General features: G+C 33.1%; 2 protein-coding genes and 1 non-coding gene across 10 annotated transcripts in view; 2 read left to right on the top strand and 1 right to left on the bottom strand.

Annotated features, from left to right (window-relative positions):
* Positions 1–6,624, bottom strand: part of REPTOR-BP (REPTOR-binding partner) — an 8,904-nt gene extending 2,280 nt beyond the window's left edge. Inside the window, exons 1-2 of one of the 7 annotated variants that reach the window (XM_088227875.1) lie at positions 6,092–6,624; positions 104–325 (exon numbers count right to left, since the gene is read on the bottom strand). In XM_088227875.1, the coding sequence (XP_088084001.1) occupies positions 104–325; positions 6,092–6,136 (267 nt within the window). In that variant the 5' untranslated portion in view covers positions 6,137–6,624. Of the gene's footprint in view, positions 1–103; positions 335–2,704; positions 2,919–3,054; positions 3,198–3,541; positions 3,797–6,091 lie in introns of those variants that run through there. The other 6 variants (XM_088227874.1, XM_088227879.1, XM_088227878.1 and 3 more) reach the window with 6 other exon arrangements.
* On the top strand, positions 3,949–26,270 carry LOC148280748 (uncharacterized). Of its 2 annotated transcripts, XM_088227872.1 has the most exons (7): positions 3,949–4,502; positions 9,514–9,632; positions 11,944–12,155; positions 15,312–15,364; positions 19,216–19,314; positions 21,428–21,531; positions 26,145–26,270. In XM_088227872.1, exons 2-7 carry the CDS (start codon positions 9,526–9,528, stop codon positions 26,245–26,247), a joined length of 678 nt encoding a protein of 225 aa, XP_088083998.1. In that variant the 5' UTR covers positions 3,949–4,502; positions 9,514–9,525; the 3' UTR covers positions 26,248–26,270. The 2 variants fall into 2 exon arrangements, with proteins under 2 accessions (XP_088083998.1, XP_088083999.1); XM_088227873.1 differs by lacking the exon at positions 21,428–21,531.
* TRNAV-AAC (transfer RNA valine (anticodon AAC)) lies at positions 24,930–25,002 on the top strand. The gene has a single exon. It is a non-coding gene; the product is annotated as a tRNA-Val (tRNA).

Genomic DNA, 26,270 nt, shown 5'->3' with positions numbered 1-26,270 from the left:
ACCGTAAGAATGCTCCAATTTTTACCACGCGTAAGAAAATATTTTTATATCCAATCTCTGAACTTTCTCATTTGAGCCCCTATTTACAGTTGGTTATGATTACCTTCTCCAGCTCCTTGCGCAGCGCCAGTACGGCCTTCTCGCGGTCGGTGACCAGCTCCTCGAGGTACTGGTAGCGCAGCTTCTTGCGCGCGCGGCACTCGCGAGCGCTCTGGCGGCTGCGCTCAAGCCGGGCGCGCATGTCCACGCGCTCGCTGCCCGCCTTCCTACCCGGCCTCCGTCCCCGCTTGCCCCCCTCCTTGCGCGCTTCTCCGCGAGGCCCTTCCTGCGAACACTTTATATCGTTATCCAATCATATACTAAAGCAGACCCGGGCAAAAATGTTTAATGAATGGTCACATTAAGAATTAAAAATGAATGGCAGGCCACAAGTAAAATACTATTTATAGACATACAGCAGTCTCCATAATCCGAATAAGTAAAAACCGAGCCAGATTTATCAAATTTTTAGGTTACTGGAACCTTTAAGAAAAATGCAGTCATCAATAGACTTCATACTCTGGGCAATAAGTACAATGACAGTGGTGATTCATTCTATGTGAAGTTTAGTACCTAAAGAGCGGCCCTTCTCTTGTATTTAATGGGTGGGAGAGATTAGTCCTTAGGGCTAGATAACAGTATTTTTTTATTATTTCAAATTATTGATAATAAATAGTAAAAATGAAAATTTTCCGGACACGCAAATAACGTTGAATTGGACAAATGAAAGTGATATATGTAAATGATAACTGAGTGAATTGATAAACGCAGCTAGGAACCCGGTATTTGTATGACTGAGCGCTAGGCTCCCAATAAAGATAAATGATTCGCTTTCGAGCCTGGCCTCAGTAATACCGGGGGAATATAACCAGAGATTACTCTTTTATGTCTGTATTTATGTATTTCATATTGTGTCTTGATCGTGTTTGTAAGGCTCTGAAAAGGGCCTATATTGTATTGTCATGTTGCGCTTCACTCTTCGCTTCGCTCTGCCAGCTGACTGCCTTCGCCTCTCTACACCACTTGGACCGGGTAGAAAGTCCTTTTCAGGGCTATTGAGGTTGACTTGCGGTCGGCGCAGCTGTGCCCCTACCTTCTGACTTTGTCTTTGACTGTCTGTGAGGGCGGCTTCTCGTTTACGCCAGGAAGCCTGACTGCGGCAGACGCGGGCGACGAACCAGCGCACACACGTGGTAACGCGTACGTTACAGTACATATATTTAGTTTATAAGTTATTTAACACATGTTTCTAAACCTTCAGTTTGAATTTAACTATAGTTTTTTTTTTCATAAATGTTTTTTTCCATATCATAATTTTTTTTTTTGGTCTTATAAAACTGAATTCTAATATGTATCTTTGTTGAATTACCTGATATAATAAAATTAAATTTTGAAAAAAAAAAAACATTTGAATAAATCCCTAGCATGTGATAACAAAGTTGTACTGTAACGTACGCGTTGTACATTACAAATTTCAAAAGTTAAAATTTTATTGATTTATTTATAGAATCACTTTGAAAAGCGTCCTTGGGGTAATATATTACGAAAAGGCGCTATATAAGTTGTATATAATAATAAAAAGAGGGTTGTGATAGATTTCTAGTCTAAGGTAAATCAACCGACTAATCAGCAGAACTCATCGAGAAGGGGAGAGAATTTGAGACGTCACACGCGGAGTAAAATACAAAACTTTAAAAAATCAGAGCGCAGATAATACGATACATAAAAATAAAATAAAAATTGTCTTACTTTAATAGTCTTTCAACAAAACAAATTTTTTTTTTTTAAAAACCACTGAACTTCCTCATTATATTTTTTGTAGAATGTCAGCCTTTGTTAAAAAAAGCAAGGCGTAATACGCACGCGCGCGACTAAAGGCGCGGCAAAGTTCGCACATTTGAAAATGCGGCAAATACAAAGGAAAAAATTATCCACCCAAAGTGTCAACTATCAACGTACCTTTTAAAAAAAAAAAAAAAGCATATAATATTATTGTCCGAATTAACTTGTACTGAAGAAATTTATCAGACTATTTCGTTTAAAAGTTTTAAATCGTAGTCGATAATAAATGGTTAAGATTGGTTTAGTAAAAGGAAAGTGCGTAATATTTTTATATTATTAGACTCGAAAAATATGGTTTATTGCGTTGAAATGACACGCGCACTAGTTCGATTGATTATTTTTTTCAATAATTTCTGCGTAATGTTAATTTATCACGTCAAAATAATAATTTTATTACAGCCGGCACAACCCAAATGTAATACAAGATTTCGGATACCGACAGAACTTTCGATTGCGTTCAGCATCTACGCATTAAGTCTTCAGAATAAATTAACAAACTTTCAAGTAGCGCGTACATTACAGGAGGGCATATTTATCAAACACTGTAGAAGTTTTACCCATAACATTATTTAATATTTATTTTTAGTTTAAAAACAAACGTTATTTCATACGGTACACAACACAGCCATACTCGCGAAGCACTTAGCAACAGATACCGACCGATTTCACTATCTGCAAAAACTGTACAATATAATATAAACATCTGTAATAATTAGGCATCTAAATAAACCGCTAAAAAACAACAAACGAAATAACAATGTGCTTAAATCAGTTTTTTTCAAATCTGAAAATAATAAAAACAAAGGTTGACCCAAAAACTCACTGCTAGAAAAAATAATATAGGGATGCACATAATGCACTAGAAAAAACTTTTCAGGTAATTAAATCGAGTTGTAGTTTTTGTAACTTGAAAAAAACATTTATGTCAGGAAACTGACTGGAATTCAACTGGTGCGGTAAAGTAAAATATAACTCGCAGACATTACTGCGTAGAAAGGAAACAGCGGCACGTACGCCGCCTATGCGAACCAATAAACTGCCCGAGACGATAATCTGACTTGGGTAAATAAATGACGCCATTTTTGCACCGGATAAACGATAAACCCAATAAAGCAGCGTTTACTGTCAGGATTTGTCTTTTTCATAAATCAAATTGAATTTTGTAGGGCTTACCGGCTTCTCTGCAACCAACGGGCGCGAGCGCTCTACAGACGGACGGTGCGAAGCGAAATGGCCGCCGAAGGCGCCAATCGTACGGCGAGAACATGCCACAGCCAACCTCTCTCCTTCGGCGTCGTAAAAACGCCTACTGCCAGAGAGAGACGCAATACGTGCGTGTTTGCAATACTACAGTAGCAGTAACGAAGTCGGTTTACGATTTACGAGTGAGCTGTACTTATTGCAGATTTTATTATGCATTCAAAATATAATAACAGTTAATTAATTTGGGTACAGGATTTTCTAAATCATTCAAATGTTTTTTTCTGTGTGGGCAGTTTAAATTTTTAAAACGTCCGAAAGTGGAAACAGTTTTTATTACATTTTTTTACATAAATTTGCCAGAGCAATATACGATTTATACATTGCAAAAAAATGGCATCATATTAAAAAGTTAGGTTTATTTCAATAAATTTTTCATTTTTAAAAAAAATCAACTTACTTTTCATTCACTTAAATCCGTAGATTTGCGCGTCATTTATCAAGGAAAACTATTATTTTTGTGGAATGCCGTACAATGTTTTAAATGCGTAAATCTAATATAACATTATTTATATACTTATTTTAAAATGATCTAAGGGTTACACTGGTTACCCCATCCGATGATCAACATTCGATATGAACTGACAACTTTCGGTAAAAAATAAAAACAATATTTTGCCGGTGCAGTGTACACGGATCTTTAACCGGCGTAAAATAAGAATACGTACAACAAACATGCGAGTATAAAACGCGACCGAGTCACAATCTGCGAGACATTTGGAATTTAATGCGATGGATTTAATAAGAAGATTCAAAACATCGATTCTGCCTACCTGAATTATACTCCTAAAAGATAACATGCTTTTTGCTGCGTGCCTGCGTCATTTTAAAAACTCGCGAATCTCGCCTGTCTGATAACTTTCAGAACACAATAGAAAAGCGTCAATGTATGTATTCGACAATGCGGGCCTTCTTTATATTTTAGTGCGACTTTTTCATGAAAATGCCTGAAAACGACGGCCAGATTTTTATAGTTGAGAGAAGCAGCTCCGGGAGCCGGGTTTTGCGACGCAATTTTACAAAAATAACGTCGTAGTTGAGGGATATTAGGCCTATCGAAATAGTAAATGCAACAATGGGCACTTAGCAACAGAAGTATACGGGCGTTCGAGTGCCAAAATGATTTTTTGGAATGATTAAAACCTTTTCACGAGTCGGTCTAAAATTAAATCCAATATTTTACGACAGCGCGGATAGTTCGCCCTTCTGAAAGTTAGTTGCAACTTGCAACTTGCATTGAGGTCGGCCAAACCTTGGCTGAGCTGAGACGCTGAGAGTGACAACTAAATTAATAATGACGAATTAATTTTTTGCAAATAACGAACTTATTTTATAATTCTCAATATGACGCCATACAACCGGTAAACATAATTATATTTTTGACAATAATTTCAATGGAAGATGACAATAATTTCAATGGAAGGTAACTAGATTCTCTGGATGATTTTTTTAATTCGTAAATAAAGTGCACAAGTCCCAACCAACACGTATGTATAGAAGTGAAATATGGAACTGACAGAATGAGGAAATGCGATCTCTTAGACGAATGTCTGGGAAATCCATGTATGACAGGGTTACGAATGGTGAAATCGGACGAGAGTACAAATTTGAGACAAGTATAATTGACAAGATTAAGAAAGGGTCACCGAGATGGTTTGGTCATATAGAACGAATGGACGACGAAAGAACGGTAAAACAAATATATATGGCGAGAATGAATGGTAACGTAAGACGAGGACGACCAAGAAAGACGTGGCATGATCAGATAAGCCAAAATCTTAAGTCTGGTTAAGCAGACACAACCGAAGGACATATATTACGAGATATATAATTGTGAAATAAGCTAGGAATGTATGTCAGGATAGACTTGTGTGGCGAGTGTCGATCCATCTTCTCTGCCTACCCCTAGGGGGTGCCGTCATTGTTTTACACGCCTCAAATTCAATACGTAAATTAAAAATAATTTGTAGGTCCTTAGGGATCTTGCGAGCAAATTAGTTGCCCCTTATTCAAACTATCATCGTCATCGTTCCCTTTCCGCACCTAATGGTGCATAGGGCGCTGCATTGGTACACCAATCGCAGCGTATCTCGATCTTTTTTTTGTTACATGAAGGTAAGATGATCAGTCTTACGCTTCAGGTACCAGTCCAGGGACTATGAAATATTCTAGTTTTAAAACACCCTTTTGAATACATATTTCACATCAACCATGCCGGGAATCAAACCCGAGACCTCTTGCATGGCAGGCTAACGCGCTGACCATTACACCGCGAGGCCGACAACTATTTAAACTATGCACTAAAAAATAGACAATGAATGAATTTCAACATGAACAAATTTAAATTTCAACAAGAATCTTATTAGATTAACCTACGAATAGTTTAAGTAGTCAATATTATTTATTGAAGACACGTTTATGAAATAAAAAAGGGGGACATTTTGTATCGATTGTGTTTTGAGAATTAAAAAAACTGTAACTTGTAATGCTTTGCTTTCAAAATATTTCAATTTCAAACGTTCAGTAAAATTCAATGTAAAATACAAATATATCTCCAATGTGTAATATGCTAATTTCACTTTTTGCTCAGTACTAGCGCCATCTGTTTGTGGAAAATATTAAATCCGCATTGATATTATTTTTGGGTAATGTAGGAATCTGCTTTTGCGATAGAATTCGCTTGACAGAAGAGCAAAAATATTGACAATAAAAATATTGCATGACAATAGCAAATGGCTACCTTACGAAATTAGATTTACAATTTTCTTATCCGTTTGATGAAACTATTAAATCTAATGCACGCCTGAGACCGTAAAATAAATTATTTTTAACCCAACAAAGAAAGCTTATCGATTCTAGCCCCGAAAACATTGTTATTGTGGCAGACATATTTAGCACATTGTGAAATAACATTTTTAAAATATAGATTTGCTTGACAACATGTCCTTACCATTTGGATGTCTTCATCGACGACAGACATTGCTTCGTAACTCATTTTGAACCACAATTAAATATTATTTAAGGGTAAAAACAATTATTATTCTTCTGAGAGCAACTCGACTCGACAACACAGGATGACACAACGTGTGTATGTTTACAAACTAGCAAGGTCATTCAACTGACGTCATAGGTTTTGTTTTGACAGATCAATCTTCAAAACATCTGGGTTATAAAAGCTGTGCAATTAGTAAAAAGAAACCATTCAATGCATACCGTATAAAATGAATTATTTTACTTATTGATTACGTGGATTATCGACTCACTATTCACGTGTATACCGCACCATAGAGAAATAAGAAATATCATAGTTTCATAAAAATATAAACTATAAAAAATATTAATACATTTTACGTGAAACACTTATTTGGCGTTCTAATTTGTATTTACTGGAATGTTTTTTTTTAGGATTTAGTATCAACGGTATCTATTTATCGATTTAGTATTATAATCTAACAACGTGCATTGCAAAATGCATGATAATGCAGATTACTAGGATCTGTCAACCCTTACTGTAAAATGGCATAAATTGTATTATTTTTATTAATTTATTTTGTTTCTTTATTAGTGAATGCCTTGTATATTATTCCAACTATCTACCTATATTAAATCGTTATTAAATTTTCCATTATTCATTTAGGATGAAAAGATTAATTTTTATTTGGAAATATTTTACAATAAATAAATATACCTACGGTTAGAATTTTGGTGAAATTCTTGGTAAAGTTCATCATGATTTTTTTGTTGAATATAATGACAGTTTAGAACTTTCATTTACTTAGGTAGGTAGTAACAATAACACCAATCTATTTGGATTTGTCGCGAGAGCTATGAAATTGGTTATTGGTCTAATAAACTAAGTGAATTAAAGAATCAACCTGTCATTTAATAAATTATGATATAATTCATCATCATCACTCCCTTTCCGCACCTAATGGTGCATAGGGCACTTGTATTGGTACACCAACCACGGCGTATCTTGATCATTTTTAAGGTAAGATGATCAATTTTAGCCTTAAGGTGCCAGTCCAGGGACAATGAAATTTTCTAATGTAAAAACACAAGTAGTGGAAATGGAATTAACATACAAGCGTTTGCTGATGATGTTTTTCTGACAGTCAGAGCTCAACTTATGTCTGAAGCCGAAGAAAGAACAAACTGTGCCCTTTCGACAATAGCTGATTGGGGAAAAAAGGTTAAACTTAACTTCTCAGAGGAAAAAACGAAAGCGATGTTAGTAACCAAAAGAAAAGAAACTCTTCCTAATTTATTCATGAACGGTGTAAAGCTAGCTCTTGCTGACTCTATTAGGGTATTAGGTGTAACTGTAGACAAGCATCTCAACTGGTCACTACATGTGGATAACGTCTGCAAGAAGGCTGCCAATCTTTCTGGAATGCTTGTGAGAGCGGCAAAACCAACATGGGGGTGCTCTCCTGCGGTAATGCAGCAAATATATTATGGTGCAATTGAACCTCTTGTTACATATGCGGCCAGCTTATGGGGTGAAGCGGTAAAAAAGAAATGCAATAAGAAAAAACTTGACAGCTTACAAAGACAATTTGCCATAAGATCTTGTAGAGGATACAGAACCATTTCACTCATCTCTGCTCAAGCTCTAACAGGATTTACACCGTTAGACCTTAAAATTCAAGAAAGGAAGGACATTTATAATGTTAAGAAATTTGGTAAGCTGTATTCCATTCCAGATGATCGCAAGTATCAAGGAACTGCAAACTATTTCGATTTACCTCACCCGTGCGAAAGGATTCCCGAAAATATTCTTTTACTTGACAAAGATATACCTCCTTATGCTCCCAACGAAATTAGAATCTTTACGGATGGTAGCCTGCTCGACGGAAAAGTGGGAGCGGCATTCGTTCCTTTTGAGAGTGATAAAGAATTACCAGGCAGAACATTTAAATTAGATAATTTCTGCTCAGTTTTCCAGGCTGAACTACTCGCAATACGAGAAGCTCTCGAATGGTTATTAAAGAAACCACCAGAGAGATGGGTTATTGCAAAAATATTATCAGATTGTCGTTCGGGCGTTCAAGCTATAACAGATACTCGGTCGGTAAATCCATTCATTGTAGATATTCAGAGTAAAATTAAGCATCTAAAAATAAGAGGGATGAACATTCAAATATGCTGGATAAGAGGACATGCTGGTATCGTAGGAAATGAGAGAGCGGATGAACGAGCAAGATCCGCAACTTGTAAAAGAACGGCACCTTTCTTCTCAGAATTTCCCCTTAGCTTTGCCAAACGCTGTATAAAACAAAATACGCAGCAGCGTTGGGAGGATCATTACCGCGCTTCTTCTGCAGGTAAAATCACTAAAATGTTTTTCCCAACGCTGGCTGATGCAGCAAACTTCCGTCATCATCACCAAAGTACTTTCGAAACGACTCAAATTTTTACCGGACACGGAGCTATGAGAAGTTATCTATATAGGTTTAAATTAAGGAATGATGACTATTGTCCATGCGATGATATTTCTTCACAGAGTATAGAACATCTGTTATTTCAGTGCCCATTTTTCAGTTTGCAACGCCATAATCTTGAAGCAGAATGCAGGAAAGATGGAATATCCTTAACAGATATCCACACTGTAGTAAAAAGTAGTTATCATGCGCCATTGTTCTTAAACTTTGCAACAATGGTGATTGGACTCATAAAGGTAATAAACCAAAATCAGTGATCGAACATCCCATTTCCAAGACAAACAAAAACTTTTTTTTTCCGAGTACCTTAGCCTTGTACATGACACGTAAGGCTACTAAATACAGGAGTCCAAATATATAAAAAAAAAAAAAAAAAAAAAAATGTAAAAACACCCTTTTAAATAAATATTTCATTTCAACCATATCGGGAATCAAATTCGAGACCTCTTGCATGGTAGGCAAACACATTGACTATTACGCCACGAGGCCGACGATTAGTATATGATTGTACAATTTATTATAAATATTTAAGTTCACAATTTTGTTGAAACATCCATTTTGTTGTTTCTCTTGCTCTATGCTCCCCTTTACCTCCTCATTACTACATAAAATCTTAAAGTAATATCCTGCCCTTTATGTTATGATGCCATATTTATATGGATCGCCCCACTTATTTTATTTCAAATGCTAATCATCTATCATATCTACTGTTACCAAGGAAACTTTGAAAGTTTATTTCGAGAATGCTAAAAATTCAAGGTTGTCCCTTTTGCCATGTCGAGCAATAAATTTACATAACTTTGCTGTCTTGACAACAACATTATTTGATTCAATATTTTTAATTTTAAAATCTTCTCAATGCCATCACTATGGCCTACATAAGTATTTAATCAATAAATTCTTAATTCTTTAGTAGAAAATTTTACAGAAAAAAACAAAAATGAAACTGATGGTGAGGTCCGATTCTTTGAAATCCAATGACAGCGTGAGCCATGAGAATGATATTGAATCTCTTAGAGCAGAATTGGAGAACGAAAAGATATTTAGGTAAGTAACAGAAAATATCAATATGAATTTAACACTTAAAGAACCTTTACCCGATCAAAATTGTGATTTAAATTATAGACAAGGTGCATATTTATTTCCAAAACATATTTTTTTTCCACTCTACTGAATGAATAAACTGTTTGCCTACCTTAATAAAATAAAAAATCTAATTTTGAAAATAATAAAACTTTTTAATTTAAAAAAAAGTTATGTTGACTGTAAAAATGTTGTGTTATAAATTAGTGTAAAGTAATTAAAATGATTGTAAATATATTAAAGGATCAAAGAAAATAAAAAATAAAAAAATAAACTTTTGCAAACTGATTTCCCTGGAACGGGACGAGCTCGCTGCTCTTAGAAAATACTAAATTTTTGTTCAAATCTTTTTATGTATCTGAAATAAATAAAAAATGATGAGACTGACTTCTGCAAAAAATTCTTGGATTTTTCCACTAGCAAGTAAAATGGTTACCTATTGAAAGTATTATAATACATTTCCATTCGTATTCTAATACAGATTTACAATTTTCGAGCTTAAAGTTAATATTATTTTTAACTTAAACAGTACTTTTTATATAGGTAATAATATCGTATTTCATACTTAATTTTTAAAAATTCTATAAGTAGGTACCTACTTTAAAAGTTCTTAAATCATCATTATAAACTGTATGATATATTGTATTCTAAATCCAAATTTATTATGTATTTTTAGTTGTCAACTGTTTTCTCATAGCCTCTGTAAAAAACATGAATTCTTTTCTTATAAAAAAATAAGATAAAAAGTTTATTGAAATTTTATCTACATTTCTTTGAGAACAAGGGCGTATAAAGTGTTTTTTTTTTTTAAATATCATTTCACTATCATTGATTCAAATTTCTGATGTTGAATCATTAAGATGGCTGGATAATGTAAAAAGTGGCTTTGGAGCAATTGGCCTGACGAACAGGAGAAGAGCCGCAGGGTGCAGGGACGAATGGAGATAAATTCTGGAGGAGGCCAGGGCCCACAACGGGCTGTAGTGCCACTGATGATGATGATGAATAGTATTAGATCTTTACAATACATAGGTTTCAAGGAATTTAATAAATTGCCACAAAAATTTAAAGTACCAATTTCAAAATACAGAAACAGGATGTGCGAATTGAAGAATTATTTTTTCCAGAAGTACTTTGAATGAGTAATGTTAGTTGATCCAGAGAATGCACATCTTGAATATATAACTTTTAATATTTTGCCGTTTTTACTTGTTTATCAAATTTTTAATACTATTTTATTTTTATTTTTATTTTATTAGGGAAATCAACAGTTCTACATACATATTTTTAGTAAACAAACAGATATAGTGTATAAACTCAGAACTAATAACAGATTTCCACATAGTATACAAAGTTAGTAAAGAATATATATATTACATATCAAATAAATACATACAATTTATACATATAAAAATGTTATTTTCAAGTACTCAATAATCAAAGATTTTTTAAATATTAATTTTAAGAACATTAAGTTACTGTAAATTGGGCGGGATAAGAACAAAAATGCTTGAAGAGAGGATAAGGAGGGGGGGGGGGAGATGTACATATTTATTATTATAATGTCTACTAAGTTACATAATACATTTTTAGTGTAAATTTTAAATCTGACAGAGTGATGTTTGTATAATCTATATTTTTAAATTTTGTATTGTACATTGAAAAAGTCCTACGAAAAAAAGCATATTGAAATAATATTTACGTTTTTTCATACTTTTTTAGCTTGTATTATGTATATTTAATTTTAATACGCTTTTGATATTTTTTTAACCTGTATTAGGTACATATATTTTGTAAATTTTAAAAACTTTTTCATCCGTGTAATTTTTTTAACATTTGCACTCTCGTACTTGTTCAGCTTTGATTTGTAGTGTTTCATAATTTTTATTCTGCTTTTGTAAAAAATGTTATAGTTTAATATATAAAAACGTCTGTAAATAAATATTGTTATCTGCATGTCCCTAAATGAATTTTTTGTCCTGGGTTCGATTACTGGCAAAGCCTACGTGAAATATTGATTTTAAAATGATTTTACGCTGCAATATTTAATTATCCCTGGACTGACATCTGAAGCGTAAGACTTACCCTGCATGTAACTGAGGATCATGATACACTGCATTTGGTGTACCAGTGCAGTGTCCTATGCACCATCGGGTGCGGATTGGGGTATGATGTGGTGATAAGTACTCCACTAAATATGTATACAAATCTGCACGCACGCAGCCTAAATCTCTGACATTTAATTTGCATAATAAATTTTAGTCAATTATTCCAGAGACAACGCACTTTGGCGGAACTCTGAAATTGAAAAGGCAGTTTTAAAAATTCAAGAACGTCTACAGAAGGACGAGTACCCGTGGGAGTATGATGGCGATCTTAAAACAGAATTAACCAACATCGAAAATTTAACAGAAGAGATAAAGAAACTCAAAGATGAACTGCCTGAACTAAAAAACCAGCTCAAAAATGCCAAAAGCTGTGGAAAGGGTAAGAAATAATCTATATTTTTTTATTTATGTTACAGAAAAAACTTTTGAATTTAGTTTTAAAGAATTTCGCCATCTCTTTGTCTCTGGAATCACTAAACCATCATTATGAACAAAAAAAAATTAAGCAGGTCGACTACCGGTTAAACATTAACTTCTATAACCATGCTGAAAGTATGCCGTACCATGGAATAAACTCTCTTAAAAATCGAAGAATAATGTTAGACCAGTTATTTTTATTCAAATTAATAAATAACAAAATTGATTCTCCAAACCTACTTGAAAGACTTCCATTCCGTGTGCCATCTAGACCGACAAGACAAAATCTTCTCTTTTACACAGAAAACGCGTCAACAAACTATTTAAACAATCTACAATACCTAGAATATGCGACCAATATAACAATATATTTACCGAGGCTGATATTATTTGTGACAATCTATGTAAATTTAGGTCAAAAATTATAGATATTTTGAGAGAAGCAGATATAAAGTTAAAACTTTATTATTATATACATATTTTTTCATTTTGTTTCTTTTACATTTAGTATATTGAACATAATTAAAATTATTGTATTAAGTGGAAATAATTTTTTTGGTGTGTGCATGAGTGTCTTACACTATATACAAAGAAATTGGTAATATTTGTGTACATACTGTTTGTTTACCTAATAAAATAAATAAATAAATTGAGTGTGAATCTCGTATTATAACAATGTTCTAATATATTTTTGAATTCATAGCTTTTGCTTTGTTCCAAAATAATACAAAACCACAGAATTCCTCGAACTGGCAGCGCCCTAAAAGATTCATATACCCCTATACAGGGTGTTCATTAAACCCTGTGACATCCGAAAATACATTAATCAGTATGAGTAAGAAGACATATTAGCACATTAAAATAAATTTTTAGAACTAATAAAATTTTGAAAATAAAATATTTTAAAAAGCCAATGGTTCCTTACTTCTGCAGGGGAGAAACGAGGAGGGGGAGGGGGGAGTCTGATACACCGACTGCGCGGCCTCGCTCCCCTCGCTTCTCCCCTGCAGAAGTAGTAAGCAACCATTTTTTTAAAAATGTTTTATTTGAAAACAAATTCTTTGTTCTAAATCCTTTTTTAAATATGCTAATATGTCTTCTTGCCCATACTGATCATTGTGGTTTCGGATGTGACAGGGTTTAAAGAACACGCCGTATAGTACACTTTTATTACTCCTCATTTGTTAATATCATTAGCGACTATTTTTTTAATTATAAACCTACTATGCCTTGTAACATGTAAATATATCTGTTCAATAAAAAATATTATTGATGAACAAAATGCAAAAGGTTTTTTTTTTAAAGATCCAGAAATCATTTAACATTCGTTCACCGAACAGGCTCAAGATAAATTACTACTACTACTACCATCACGCCATTCCTCCGTTGGGGCCTACCTCTGAGAATGGACTGCTACACACGTCTATCCTGGCATATATTCCTAGCTTCTTCTACATTCATACATCTTGTCATACATGCCCTTCGGTTCCGTCTGCTTTTGACATGGCCAGATTTAAGATTTTGGTTTATCAGATCATGTCACTTCTTCCTTGGTCGTCCTCATCGCACGTTACCGTTCGTTTTCGCCAAATATACTTGTTTTACCATTGTTTCGTCGTCCATTCGTTCTACATGACTAAACCATCTCAGAGACCCTTTCTTAATCTTATCAATTATACTTGACTCAGATTTGCACTCTCGCCTGATTTCATCATTCGTCGTACATAGATTTCCCAGAGATCGCATTTCAACCGCGTTCACTCGGCTTTCATCCTTCCTCTGCCAGTTCCATGTTTCACTTCCATACATAAGTGTTGGGACTAAAGCTCCGTTGTGCGCTGCCAGTTTAGCTTCGATTGATATATTAATTATAGATATGATTAAAAAAAAGAAAATATATGTTTTGTAGTGAAATTTAAGCAAAATATTTTTTTTTATAATTTCTAGGATATTATGTAATGTGTTAAAATATATTATGTCATCATTGTGGGAATCAAACCTGTTACTTTATGCACTGTAACTTAATACGCTAAACTTTACCTACCATGAAGAGACAATATATATTTTTTTAAATAAAATGGCGTTGCATAATAAATTTGATGCTTTTGCCAATGTCATGTTGATTTATTTTATAAACAAACTGGTTCGCAGTACGCTACCAGCAACCAGGCCCAACCGTCGGGTCTGCAAGCAACATAAATATAGGTAGTCTAAACAGTTCCGAGAAAGTTCTCTCCTTTCTCGTTTCAAAACAAAAAGGAGAATCCCTCCACCAAACGATCAATCCTTCACCCATACTCATGCTACTGTCACCGATCAAGAGACAAATGTTATTTTGCATATTTATATCGAATATCGTTTTGGCAACATTGAAAATGATTACGACGCATCTTTGATCAATTTTAATGTAGAATCACTACAAAAAAGGCGCCTTACATATGATTTAATTTTTCTTTTCAAAATTCTCAATAATATAGTTGATTCGCCGTATCTTTTACAAAATATTGGTTTCCGTTGTCCTCTTCGCTATACTAGATTAAATTCCCTTTTTTATGTACCAACTTGTAAAAACAATTATACCTCGAATTCATTCATTAGACGTACCTGTAGAAATTATAACGGACTCAGTATTGATGTAGACATTTTTAACTGCACGTTGCATTTGTACAGAAAATTTCTTCATAGGGTCGATTATTTGTGATAGTTGCTGAATGTGTATCTTGAGTGGTTTATGCTATGTATATGTGCCGCATGTAATGTATATATGTTTGTGTATGTTTTATATGTGCGTTCATGTGTGTGCGTGGATGGCTCGGAGTGTACATTCGGTATTTTTATTTATTACCTCCATGGAAAATGCAAATGTCAACAATTATTATTTTCTCACTTAAAATTCTTATTTTTTTTTTTTTTTTTTTGTCACATTTAATGTTAATACGAGTATCTTTTAAATTTATGAAAACTTAGTTGGTCTTTTTATGTTAAAAAATTGTTGTTTTTAATACTTATTTTGTATGACTGTATGTTTTCTGAATAAAATAAAATAAAAAACAAATAAATAAATATGTTTTCAAAATCGAATTAAAAAATATTTTCTTATTTTTTTTGTATTTTGCAGATTGCAAAATGAAACATGATGATCTCAATATTAATTTGGATGCAATGAGTGAGGTAATGTGATTCTACTTTATTATATTATTTTAAGTTTTTGAATATTAATTTAATAAGGAAGTTTACTATTTTTTTTTTTTTACTACCTACCCCTATACTAATGTATAAAAGGCCGTTTAGCATAACAGAGCTCAGTGCATTCCTATACGTGGCTTCGACATATTCCATCAACTATCTTGCTCTATCTTTTTCCTTTACTGAGATATTCATTAGCCTAAAAGCCGAAACATTGCAATATTTCGATATTTATTATTAATATTTAAAGCATTAACTTTGTGGTCAAACATTTTACTAAATGTTATTAAACTTTTACCAAATAATATCAAACCTGCTTTTATACAAATAACAATATTGCTAAATTATTGCTTAATAATAAAGAAAAAAATAGTTTATTAAATAATTCAGGTGTTTACCAATTAAAATGCTATTTTTGTCCTTCAGTTTACGTTGGAAGAACATCAAGAAATTTTGATATTCGTGTTAAAAAACATATGAGGTGTCTTCACAATAATAGTTTCTCTGAATTCGCAAATCACCTAATCAATTTAAATCATGACTTTAATAAAAATACTGGAGTTTAAATCTTACATGCTAATAATAAAGGGTTAAAAGTAAATAATATGGAAATATTTCACATTAGGAAAGCTTTAAAACATAATGTTCCTTTGATCAATAATCAAACAAACTTCCAATATAGTCCTTTATACAATGTTACACTGTAATGGTCACCCTATAAAACCTATCAAGCTTATCCCCTTCCTCCATCCTCTCTACTTTTTTCATTAATTCTCAAACAAGAGAATATTTTCATGATTTAATCAGTGCATGTTTTATTAAAATGCATGTCGTGTCGGTTATTATATTTTTATGCAACAACTATGGTGAAGGTGTATAGTGGGTTTTGCATGTTGGTTTGCATGTTGGTTTAGTTGGTGTCCTGACAAAGAGACGGGTACGTCTCGAAACCGGTAGACAGAAAAATCGGTAAGTGGTCACATACGAATATTTAATAACATTTAGTATTTCGATATTTGTTTGGCCAAAGAGCATCAATTTATGTTGCTGCTAATTACCATGTACTGAGCTTCTGCAAATATGTAGCGGCAGAACACATTTACTTCAACACTTTGAGCACCGGCCGAATACACATAAAATTTACCCTGTGCCCTGCCCGATTTTAAGAAATTTCATGCTTCGTCAAGGGTTTCTTAAAAGTGTCATAGTTATGAAAACACTGGGTTAAATCAATTGAAACTTCTCATATTTATTTTAAACAATTTAATCAGTCATTTTTGTATGATGGTTTTGCCAGCATTTGCCTTTATGGAGAGCCCTATTGCAATGTTCGCACATATACAGGGTCTCACTCCTTTTATTGTGCTTTGTATCCCGGAGCTGTGAAAACACGTGATTATAATAACCATGCGTTGCGTCCCGGTCCCGTGTTTTCACATGGTTTACCTGCAGTGAAAAAGTACTAGTGAAAGTCTCTAGATGTCAACAAAATGCGTTTTTTAGACAGCTGGTAAACCACGTGAAAACACGGGACCGGGACACAACGCGTGGTTATATAATCACGTGTTTACACGGCTCCGGGATACAAAGTGTTAATAATATTAAACTTACAATGCTTTTATGTCAATGATTAATCAAATCTATGAACTCATTTCTTACCTTTGAAACATACATTATAATAATAAAAATAGGTATACAGTTTTACCAGTTCACCAGTCGGACGATGGTACACCCGGTCACTGGTAAAAATTTATAAATAAATGTGGAATAAAACTACATACATATTTTTATTATTATAACCTACATTATATTATAACACTTGAGGGTATTAGAAGCAAACTTAGAAATCTCCATTGAAACAGTTACTGAGATATTTACAAAAAACTTTGAAAAAAGAATTGTGAGATTTCTAATAATGCTTCACTAACTCAATGGAGAATGCTAAGTTTGCGGTGTCGAGAAGTATAATTGAAATCTGCTTGAGACGATTTTGAATTACGCTATTATTTAGGTAGGTAGGTTTTTATGTATAGTATATTTTGGCATCAATAACTAATTTTCCATTTTTGGTGGAGATTTATTTAATTTATTTATTCATATTTTTCGCTTACAAACTATAATTAATAATAAAAATAATGTGACCTCACTGGGGTTTCCCGTGCCGAGGACTCTTAACAATATATATTTTTTTTAAATTACATTAGAGAATAAACAAAAAAGACTAACTTAAAAAAACGAAGATAATTAACAAATATTTAGACAGTTTAAAAAACAAGGTATTTATGTACATCTATATTATTTATATTACAAAACACACAATGAAAATAACAAAAACCTAACATAAGCATACAGTTGTGGAGCAGTTGATTCAGTATTGGTATGGGCGAATGAGACAATCCATTTTACTTCTACCTTGCTCCACTATCCATTTTTTATAGCCTTTTTAAACATTTTCTCATTACTATTTGCTTTAATAGATAGTGGAAGTAGGTTATAGATTTTAATTGAATAATACTCAAAATTCCTTTGTCCGAAAGTGATATTAGTTTGTATTTGTTTAAGTTGTCTATGTGTTGAGGATCTAGTGATTATATTATTTGTATGTGATGTATTGTGGGGGTTATGTCTTTCATTTGAGTAAGAGTAGTTTTTGAATCTATAAGTGAGTATTGTTTTAGCATATAATTGTTTTGGTGTCATAAGTTGTGATTTATGGAATATTTCTTCAATAGATGTCTGTATCGGGACTATGAATATTATTTTAATGATGGATTTTTGTGCAACAAATACACTATTTAAAACTTTGTCACTCGCACCACCCCAACCGATTATACCGTACTCCAAAATTGATTGGCACAATGCAAAATAAATCTTTAAAAGTTCATGTACATTAATTATATTTCGAATTGTTTTGAATATATACGTTAATCTTTTAAGTATATTAGTAACATTTTCAATCTTTGACTAAAGATCTATCCGACTTACGATTCTCTAATCTGCAGTCGGTTAGCATAGTTGATTGCAATCTTAGGCAATGATGTTTAATTAAATACACACTTTACAAGCGCGTAATATATGGCATTTCAATTTGTGGGTAGTTTCCTTCCTTGCATCTCTTTCTTGCACAAATATTTGCATGCATATTGTGATTTGCGATCTCTTTTTTTTCAAAATGTTTATTTGCTAAAACTAAAATGTATTTAATACGAAAATAATGTGTTCATTTACTATACATCAATGGTCCGAGCGCGCTTTAGCCCTTTCGAGATATCTGCGAAAAGAAAATGTCAAATTCTCAACTTGCCAAGATACAAAAATTGATTATTTAAAAAAACTATAAAATTATTTTTTTTAAAAACAAGAGTTCAGTGTTTTTTTGTGTTTCAAACTAAGGCATTTTTTATATTATTTTCAATGTGTCCATGTTTTGTAATTTTGAAAATACTCCGCCCATGACGTCACCATTTGTCGTTGGTGAGTAGTTGTCCTGACTGATAAGTTGGCTTCCCGGAAATCGGAAATCTACCCAACGCTATAGTTGATCAGTTGTGACTTGTGACGAAGTCCATTTTTATAAATAAAAAAAATAATTTTTTTCATCCGTTTTTGAGAAACTTCTCCAAACAATTAAACGCTGTAATTTTTACCACGTGATTTTTTACATCCAATTTCCCGTAACACTAAACTTCCTCATCGTTTATTTATTTTCAAATATCATCATTTTTAATATTCGTATTTAAAACACTGTCAATTTTTTATATTTTATTTTACACAATGTTTTTATGGAGGTTCTTAGCGATATATGTACATACTCATATTCATGTTTTACGTAACAGGTGGATCTCATTAAGACGACAAAAAGATTAGAAAGAATGAGAACTGACCTTAAAAGCGCTCTCATTAGCAAGGAGTGGTACCTGGATAATGAATCAAAGGTAATTTTACTTTTATATTGACCATTGATGAAATAGGAGAATCGGGACATGAATCCAATTGCAAATGAATGTTCCTCATGAATGACTTCTTTAAAAGTCAGAAAGGTTTGGAATTTTTTTTTTTATAATCCTCGTAGGATCAGGTTTCGCTAGTAAGTAAACTCATAATTTGATTTTATATAAAAAATATTTAATATATAATAGTAAAATAAAAAACATATAAAAGGCTAGCGACCAATCACAAATTATCCAATTTTATGGTGTAACTGTGTCTACTCATATGTATATGGATACAAAACTTCTGCAATATTTTGAGTATGTCCAAATGTTTGTAGACAAGGCTGGATTTTACTCCCATGGAGTTATCAATATTTAAATCTATTGCAACAGAAAGGGAAACATTTTAAAGAAGGGACAGTGGAAATCTAGGCATTTATATAGGGCTCACGACCTGTCATTAGCTGATTTGAGTGGCCACATTACACACTGTGTAACATTTACCATTCTGCCTATTTTTAAACATCCACATTTCCTCAATTTTTCCATCGATGTGGGTGTGATTCATCTGACTGAATTATTTCACCTACTATGGAACACTTGAAAATAATTTTCAATTATTACACTTCTTTTTATACTAGTTAGTTTGATTAACCACATATTAAGTATGTCAGAATGAAATTGAATTTGAGATTATGTAAATAAAAAAAATTCTTAAGCATTTATACAAAAATAAATAAAAATACAACCTCATATCATCAAAATACAAAAAAATAAAAGGTTTTGAGTGCATTAAAGAGACAATGTTTTGAGTATGTCCAAATGCTTGTAAACAAGGTGGATTTCCTCCCTAGGGGGTTATTTAGATCTTTATTTGTTGCAACAGAGAGGAAAAACAGCCACTTAAACCAGCCAATAACGAGTCATAAGCCCTGTAAATGCCTAGACTTCCATATTCCAACAAATTTACTGTTGATGATGCCTGCGGGGAGAATAATTGGTCTGTTGAACAGCGCACCGAGAGAGGTGGATCTTTTCCATGCTGGGATTACCAGTTTTAGTATGTATCATAATGTGTATTAGTGACTTATTCATCTTTGTTTACTATTGCTTTTATGGACCTAATAATCTATTGCGCTTTTTTTAAATAATTTTTTAGTTTCCTAATCAAACGAGGCAAATCCAGAAAGTAAGAGTAAACAATTAAAGGTCTTCCACTCCTTTGCTCGTCATGAATATTCGTTCTTCCTTCCTTAAGCTCATGACACCACTTAAATACGTTTGTTCAGTTCATAGCACCTTCGCCACTAACCCATTGCACCACTAATAAAGATGACATAATTTGTTCATACAACACACTATTTAATTTAGACACATTTTTTTATTACAATAACATTCAGACTAAATTAATATTTTGTAATAAATAATGTGAAATAAATTGAGATTATTGCATTTTATTATGAAATCAGTAACCGAAATATACTTATTTATGTCATTTTTATGAATAAAGTTATTTTCAGTTTTAATGTTAAAAAAAATCACTTCAAAGACAAACCGGCGAATCGCCGGCTTTGTGTGTCAGTAAAAAAATTGACCTTGGCCGGCGATTCGCCGGCTTTGTGTTGCAATGGGTTAACAGTTTTGATCCGTGCAAAAATTTCAGTCTGAGTTTTTCCTTCCGCAAAAATGAACCTTATGACAGCGCGCATTTGGCGGGATTTCTTATTGACTTTCAAACGAACACTACGAGGCAAGTTTTGGTACTTACAAGGGTCGCCGATGCTCGTTGTGTTCAGGAGACCCCCCCCTACCAATCAGTGTTGCCAACTTTTGAAAAAAAAATTCTCATAGCACGAGAGCCAAACAGTACTCTTAATTTCTGGATATGCCTCGGATCATTTATGTTCATTGTAATTGGCAGTAGAGCTATATTGTACATTCAAATAAATAAATAAATTCCCTTCTCGAAAATGTTTTCCCTCTCTGTTACAACAAATTTAGAAATAAAGAGAGCCTCATTCATTACAATTTTATAATAACAATACTTTTATCCGACTTTTATTAGACCTAAGGTGTTTATATTACAGTTTATTTTTTAATGTTATTGATAATGCAGGTTTATCAAAGAATTTTGGATCAAAAGGTGCATTTACAAAATGCATTGTACCAAACAAACCATTCTCCAAATATAAGAAAGACATCGGGTATAGATCGTTGGGAGTAAGTTAAATACAAATTACTTTATTAGTAGGCGAACACACAGCATGTACATAGTGAGGAAGTTGAGTAGTTCTTTTATATTATTTTATTTGTTGACACACTTTACGCCGGAAAGGTTCTACCAGCGCCCCCGACTGGTGCTTATTGGCGAGAAAAGTAGAAATAACCGCTACGCTGGCTCCTCTTTAAAGGCAGGAAAAGCAGGTATACTATACTCGGTTATTTCATCCAAGTATTTTTTGACAATGCTTCACGATGTTCCAAATTACACACACATCTATAAAAAATAAAATGAGCCGTCGTTTAATTTACGTACACTTATACTTTTTCACAGCTCTTATATTCTTATGAGAGCTTCTGCATGAGAGATTGTGCGTAAGATGATTTGTTTAGTCAATGAGTTGATGAATTATATCTGTCTTTTTATCAATCATTATTATCATGTGATTGGTGAGTAGAATGGTAACATTTTCGGATTGTATTTTTTACCAAATGGATCGTTGTTTATTTGTTGTTCTGCATATGCGAATATATGTTTTATGACGTATTATAGATATATTTGACTTCTACTTCCTCTTATTAGATCATGGTAAGCAGTATATGGTGAGTATTAAATAAATACTTAAAATTTTGTAAAAAAATAACAGATGCTTTAGGAGATAGAATGATTTTTATAAAAGTAGTTTTTATTTCATCTTTCTCTGATTTTTACCCGCTTCGTTTACCTGTTACATTGTAGCGAAGCCCGCTTAAAGTGTGTTAATAGACATCAAAATAGGCTAAAATTAAAAAGATATATTTTTATGCGTATTATGAGCACTATGATTTTTCAAAGTTAAGTGATTTTTAAATTACTCTGCCTGTGACGTCACAAGTTCTCTTCGGTGAGTAATCCGGATTGGTGGGTTAGCTTCACGTAAATCGGTCTATACTGCTCTACGGGGTTGAAACATGAACTCTCAAGGTGTACTCCATGAACCGATTAGCGGCTTTTGAAATCTGGCTTCACCGGAGAATGCTGAGAATCCCGCGGACAGATTAAGCGACCACCGTGGAGGTGCTGAGACGAGCCACTGCCGGAAAGAAGCACCGTCTTCAATAAAACAGAGAAAACTCGCATACCTAGGCCAAATCAGGCGCAGAAGCAAATATGCGCTTCTACAGCTAATCATAATGGAGAAGATGGAGGGAAAGTATGGAGTTGGAAGGCGACACTCCTGACTGAGAAACACCTGCGACTGGAAGGGAGTGCGCGGGGTTAAGGAGCTGTTCCGTTGGCGCAGGACTGGAATGCCTACTCTAGAAAGATCGCCGACGTCAGGGGGACCAGATATGGCACAGAAAGAATAAACCAGAAATCTATCACAACACTCTATTATTGATTGAATCGGAAGAACTAGTAGACGTTGTTCAAAGTATGTAGTTCATTTGTATTAATTTTTTCATTCATTTTCAAGAAACTTCACCATACAATTAAATGCTATAATTTTTACTGCGCGTAAGAAATCATTTTTAAATCCAATTTTCTATGGCACTGAACTTCCTCATTATAAGAATTTATTTATCCATCCACCTATTAAAATAAGTCAAATAAATAATCGCAATAAAAAAACATACAACAGATAAAAAAAAAATTGTCATTTAAAATCTTTAATAGGCTTTGCTTATGTGTGCATGTGCCTTCTAACACAAACAAAATCTATATCTTTATTTGGTTCACCGACAGGCACTAACACATTTACATCGGCTTATTAAACATCCCACCGCACTGTACCTAACTAGTATTTATTATCAGGTTTGCATGATCTAGTTAAAGTTAATCTTTGTAAACTGTATAGTGATTAACCAATTACAACAGGGATGGAGAATACCTTGAAGAAGTGAATATGGAAGTCTAGGCATTTGCAGGGCTTATTACCTGTCATTGGCTGGTTTAAGTGGCCACTTTACACACTGTGTAACATTCACCATTTTGCCAATGTTAAATAGCTGAAACCTTTATTGTTGTGAAGAGAGTCATCTGACTGAATTATTTCACATACTAGGCAACGCCTGAAAACAATTTTACAATTTTTAAACTTCTTAGACCAGTTAGTTATATTACAATATTTGAGTTTGCCCAAATGTTTGTAGACAAAAGACTGGATTTCACCCCTTCGGGAGTCATTAAGATTACCAAATTACAACAGGGATGGAGAATACCTAAAAGAAGTGAATAAATGAAGTATTTAAAGTGGCCACTCAAACCAGCCAATGACAGGTCATAAGCCCTGCAAATGCCTAGACTTCCCTATTTACTTCACTTCCTTAAGGTATTCTCCCATCCCTGTTGTAATTTGTTAATCTTAATGACTTCCGAGGGGGTGAAATCTAGTCTTTTGTCTACAAACATTTGGACAAACTCAAATATTGTAGTATAATGATTAATTTAATTTAATTTAAAAAGCTTGATCCGGCTAATGTTCAATAATTTTATAACTCTTTTTTTAAATGACATCATCTGTCAAAATAAAATAGAATGTGTGCATCATTTGCTGATATCGTATTTGAGGGTACCATTTTCAAACACGGCAAAATATGTCTTTCTTTATTTTAAGCATATCCCAAAAAACTGATAAAATAATAGCTTCAACTTTTTTTTTAATATTTAAAATTTTTCTTTCAACCAGAAAATATTTTATATAAGTGATAAAATAATCATAATTACGTCAAGAAACAATAGAGAAATGATTTATTTAATTTTGGAGATCGCCAACTTTACAATATCAAGTAGAGGTTGCCATTTTGCAACAAATCCAATAATTTGAAAGTCAGATTCTCACAAATAGAGCCATATTTTGAACTGACAATGTTATAATTATTGTAAACAATTGTGTTCTGAATAAGTTTCGATTCATATCTCACTTTTTTGAGATTTTGGATTTTGTCAGGTTCGCAAGTACAGTAGAACTCCGTTTATCCAAACTCCAGCCATCCGGATTGCCAAATATCCAGATCTTTATCAGGAAATAAAAAATAAAGTAGAAGTTTGAACATGTTTAAGTAAATTTTTAATGCGATTCCTATTCGCTGTATTATTTCAAAAGCAATGAAATCCGGCACTCATTAATCTGGATAGTTGAAATTTTACTGTAATACCCTCATTTATTTCATAAATTCACTTATCAACAAATTAAAATATTAAAGCATTAACAGATGGCGTTGTGGCCAATTCTTGAGGTAGACCATTCCACAGGTCTGCCAGTTGTATTATCAATATCGACAATAAAAATGCCGACAATTTATCTTCAAATCGTGTTTACCTACAGTAATCGTCTATTGATCAAACATAGATATTAACGTTATTATTTACTCAGGTGATAAGCACTTTTATTAGGAAATATCTCGACCGCTGATGTGTTTCCGTGGTGTAGCGGTTATCACATCCGCCTAACACGCGGAAGGCCCCCGGTTCAATCCCGGGCGGAAACATGAATTTTTATTGATATTTTTAGTCTTTGTTTTTTATTTATGCTTTATTATCAATGCATACTTTTTTGAGAACTGATATAAACACTTTATTTACAGCACATATTATATCAACATTTATCAAAAACATAATATTTTTAAATTATTTAAAATATATTAGATAATTCTTATCTTTTATTTCCTCGGGTAACTTATTGCTTAATTTTGAGCCTAATTTAGAAATATGTAAAATGTAAATACTATATAAATATTAAATTACAATTCTTACTAAATATCAAATATTACAGTGAAACTACACTACTATTACAGGCTACAGTGAGATAAAGCTGAAATTTCCCATTTTGAGATATACTGATTTGATTCATTGATAAATTAATGATTTCTAATAATAAAATATTGAAGTTAGATATTTAACCTTGGCGAAAATATAGTATTCATAATCTACTTCAAATAATTTAATTCAGTCAGACACTTCGCACACCTAAAAATCCAAATGTTCTTCAGAAATATCTCACTGTTGCTTTGGGCTAGCAATATGTAAAACATTTCGAGGATATAATAAAAGAGTTTTACCTATTCATGAAATAGCACCGAACAGCATTTTGTAAAATTTAGTGGACTGTTGTTATCAAAATTGCAGGTTTCAACTTGTCGCTTGGTACTTTACATACTGGCGTATTAGGCTACATAATGCATAGGGTCAGCGTCCCGACAGTGGATCAGCTTTTTCTTGGAAGGCTGTAGTTTTGTAATGGTTTGAACACAAAAGCTAAAATTTGATTATCGTATTTTCTAACTGCAATATATTTTTTTAAATTTACTAACAATATAAAGAGTTCCGTTGGGTTTTATTATAAAATGGGAAATGATCCACTGTGTACTCTAATTCGGGTACAGTAGATCACAAACCACCTCTCCACTCTCGGGGCACGAGAAAACAGTTTTTCTTGCGTATTTTGTATGTACACGAGATAATACGGCCGCAAGCGCATTTGTAATACCAGCCCTGAGCCACTGTCGGCGCCTTAACCCTACAAATCAGCGCGACTGGTCAACTCGAAGCAGGTCGGGAGTGGAACATTTCAATCGACCGTATTATTAATGTTTCAATATTTAAAAATAATTTTGTAAATTTAAAATTGTAGAAATGGTGGAATATCTGGCAGCAAGCGAACATTAGACTTGAAGAAAGGACCGATTAACCAGAAAGTATCTCGGGAAAAGTTACCACAGCCAAAAACACCTTAAATAATTTTACTAAAAAACAAAAA

The sequence above is a fragment of the Micrasema longulum genome, unplaced genomic scaffold (assembly GCF_059751315.1).
Source record: "Micrasema longulum isolate JH-2025_06_02 unplaced genomic scaffold, ASM5975131v1 h1tg000547l, whole genome shotgun sequence".
Lineage (NCBI taxonomy): Eukaryota > Metazoa > Arthropoda > Insecta > Trichoptera > Brachycentridae > Micrasema > Micrasema longulum.
This window is presented reverse-complemented; position numbering and strand designations above follow the sequence as displayed.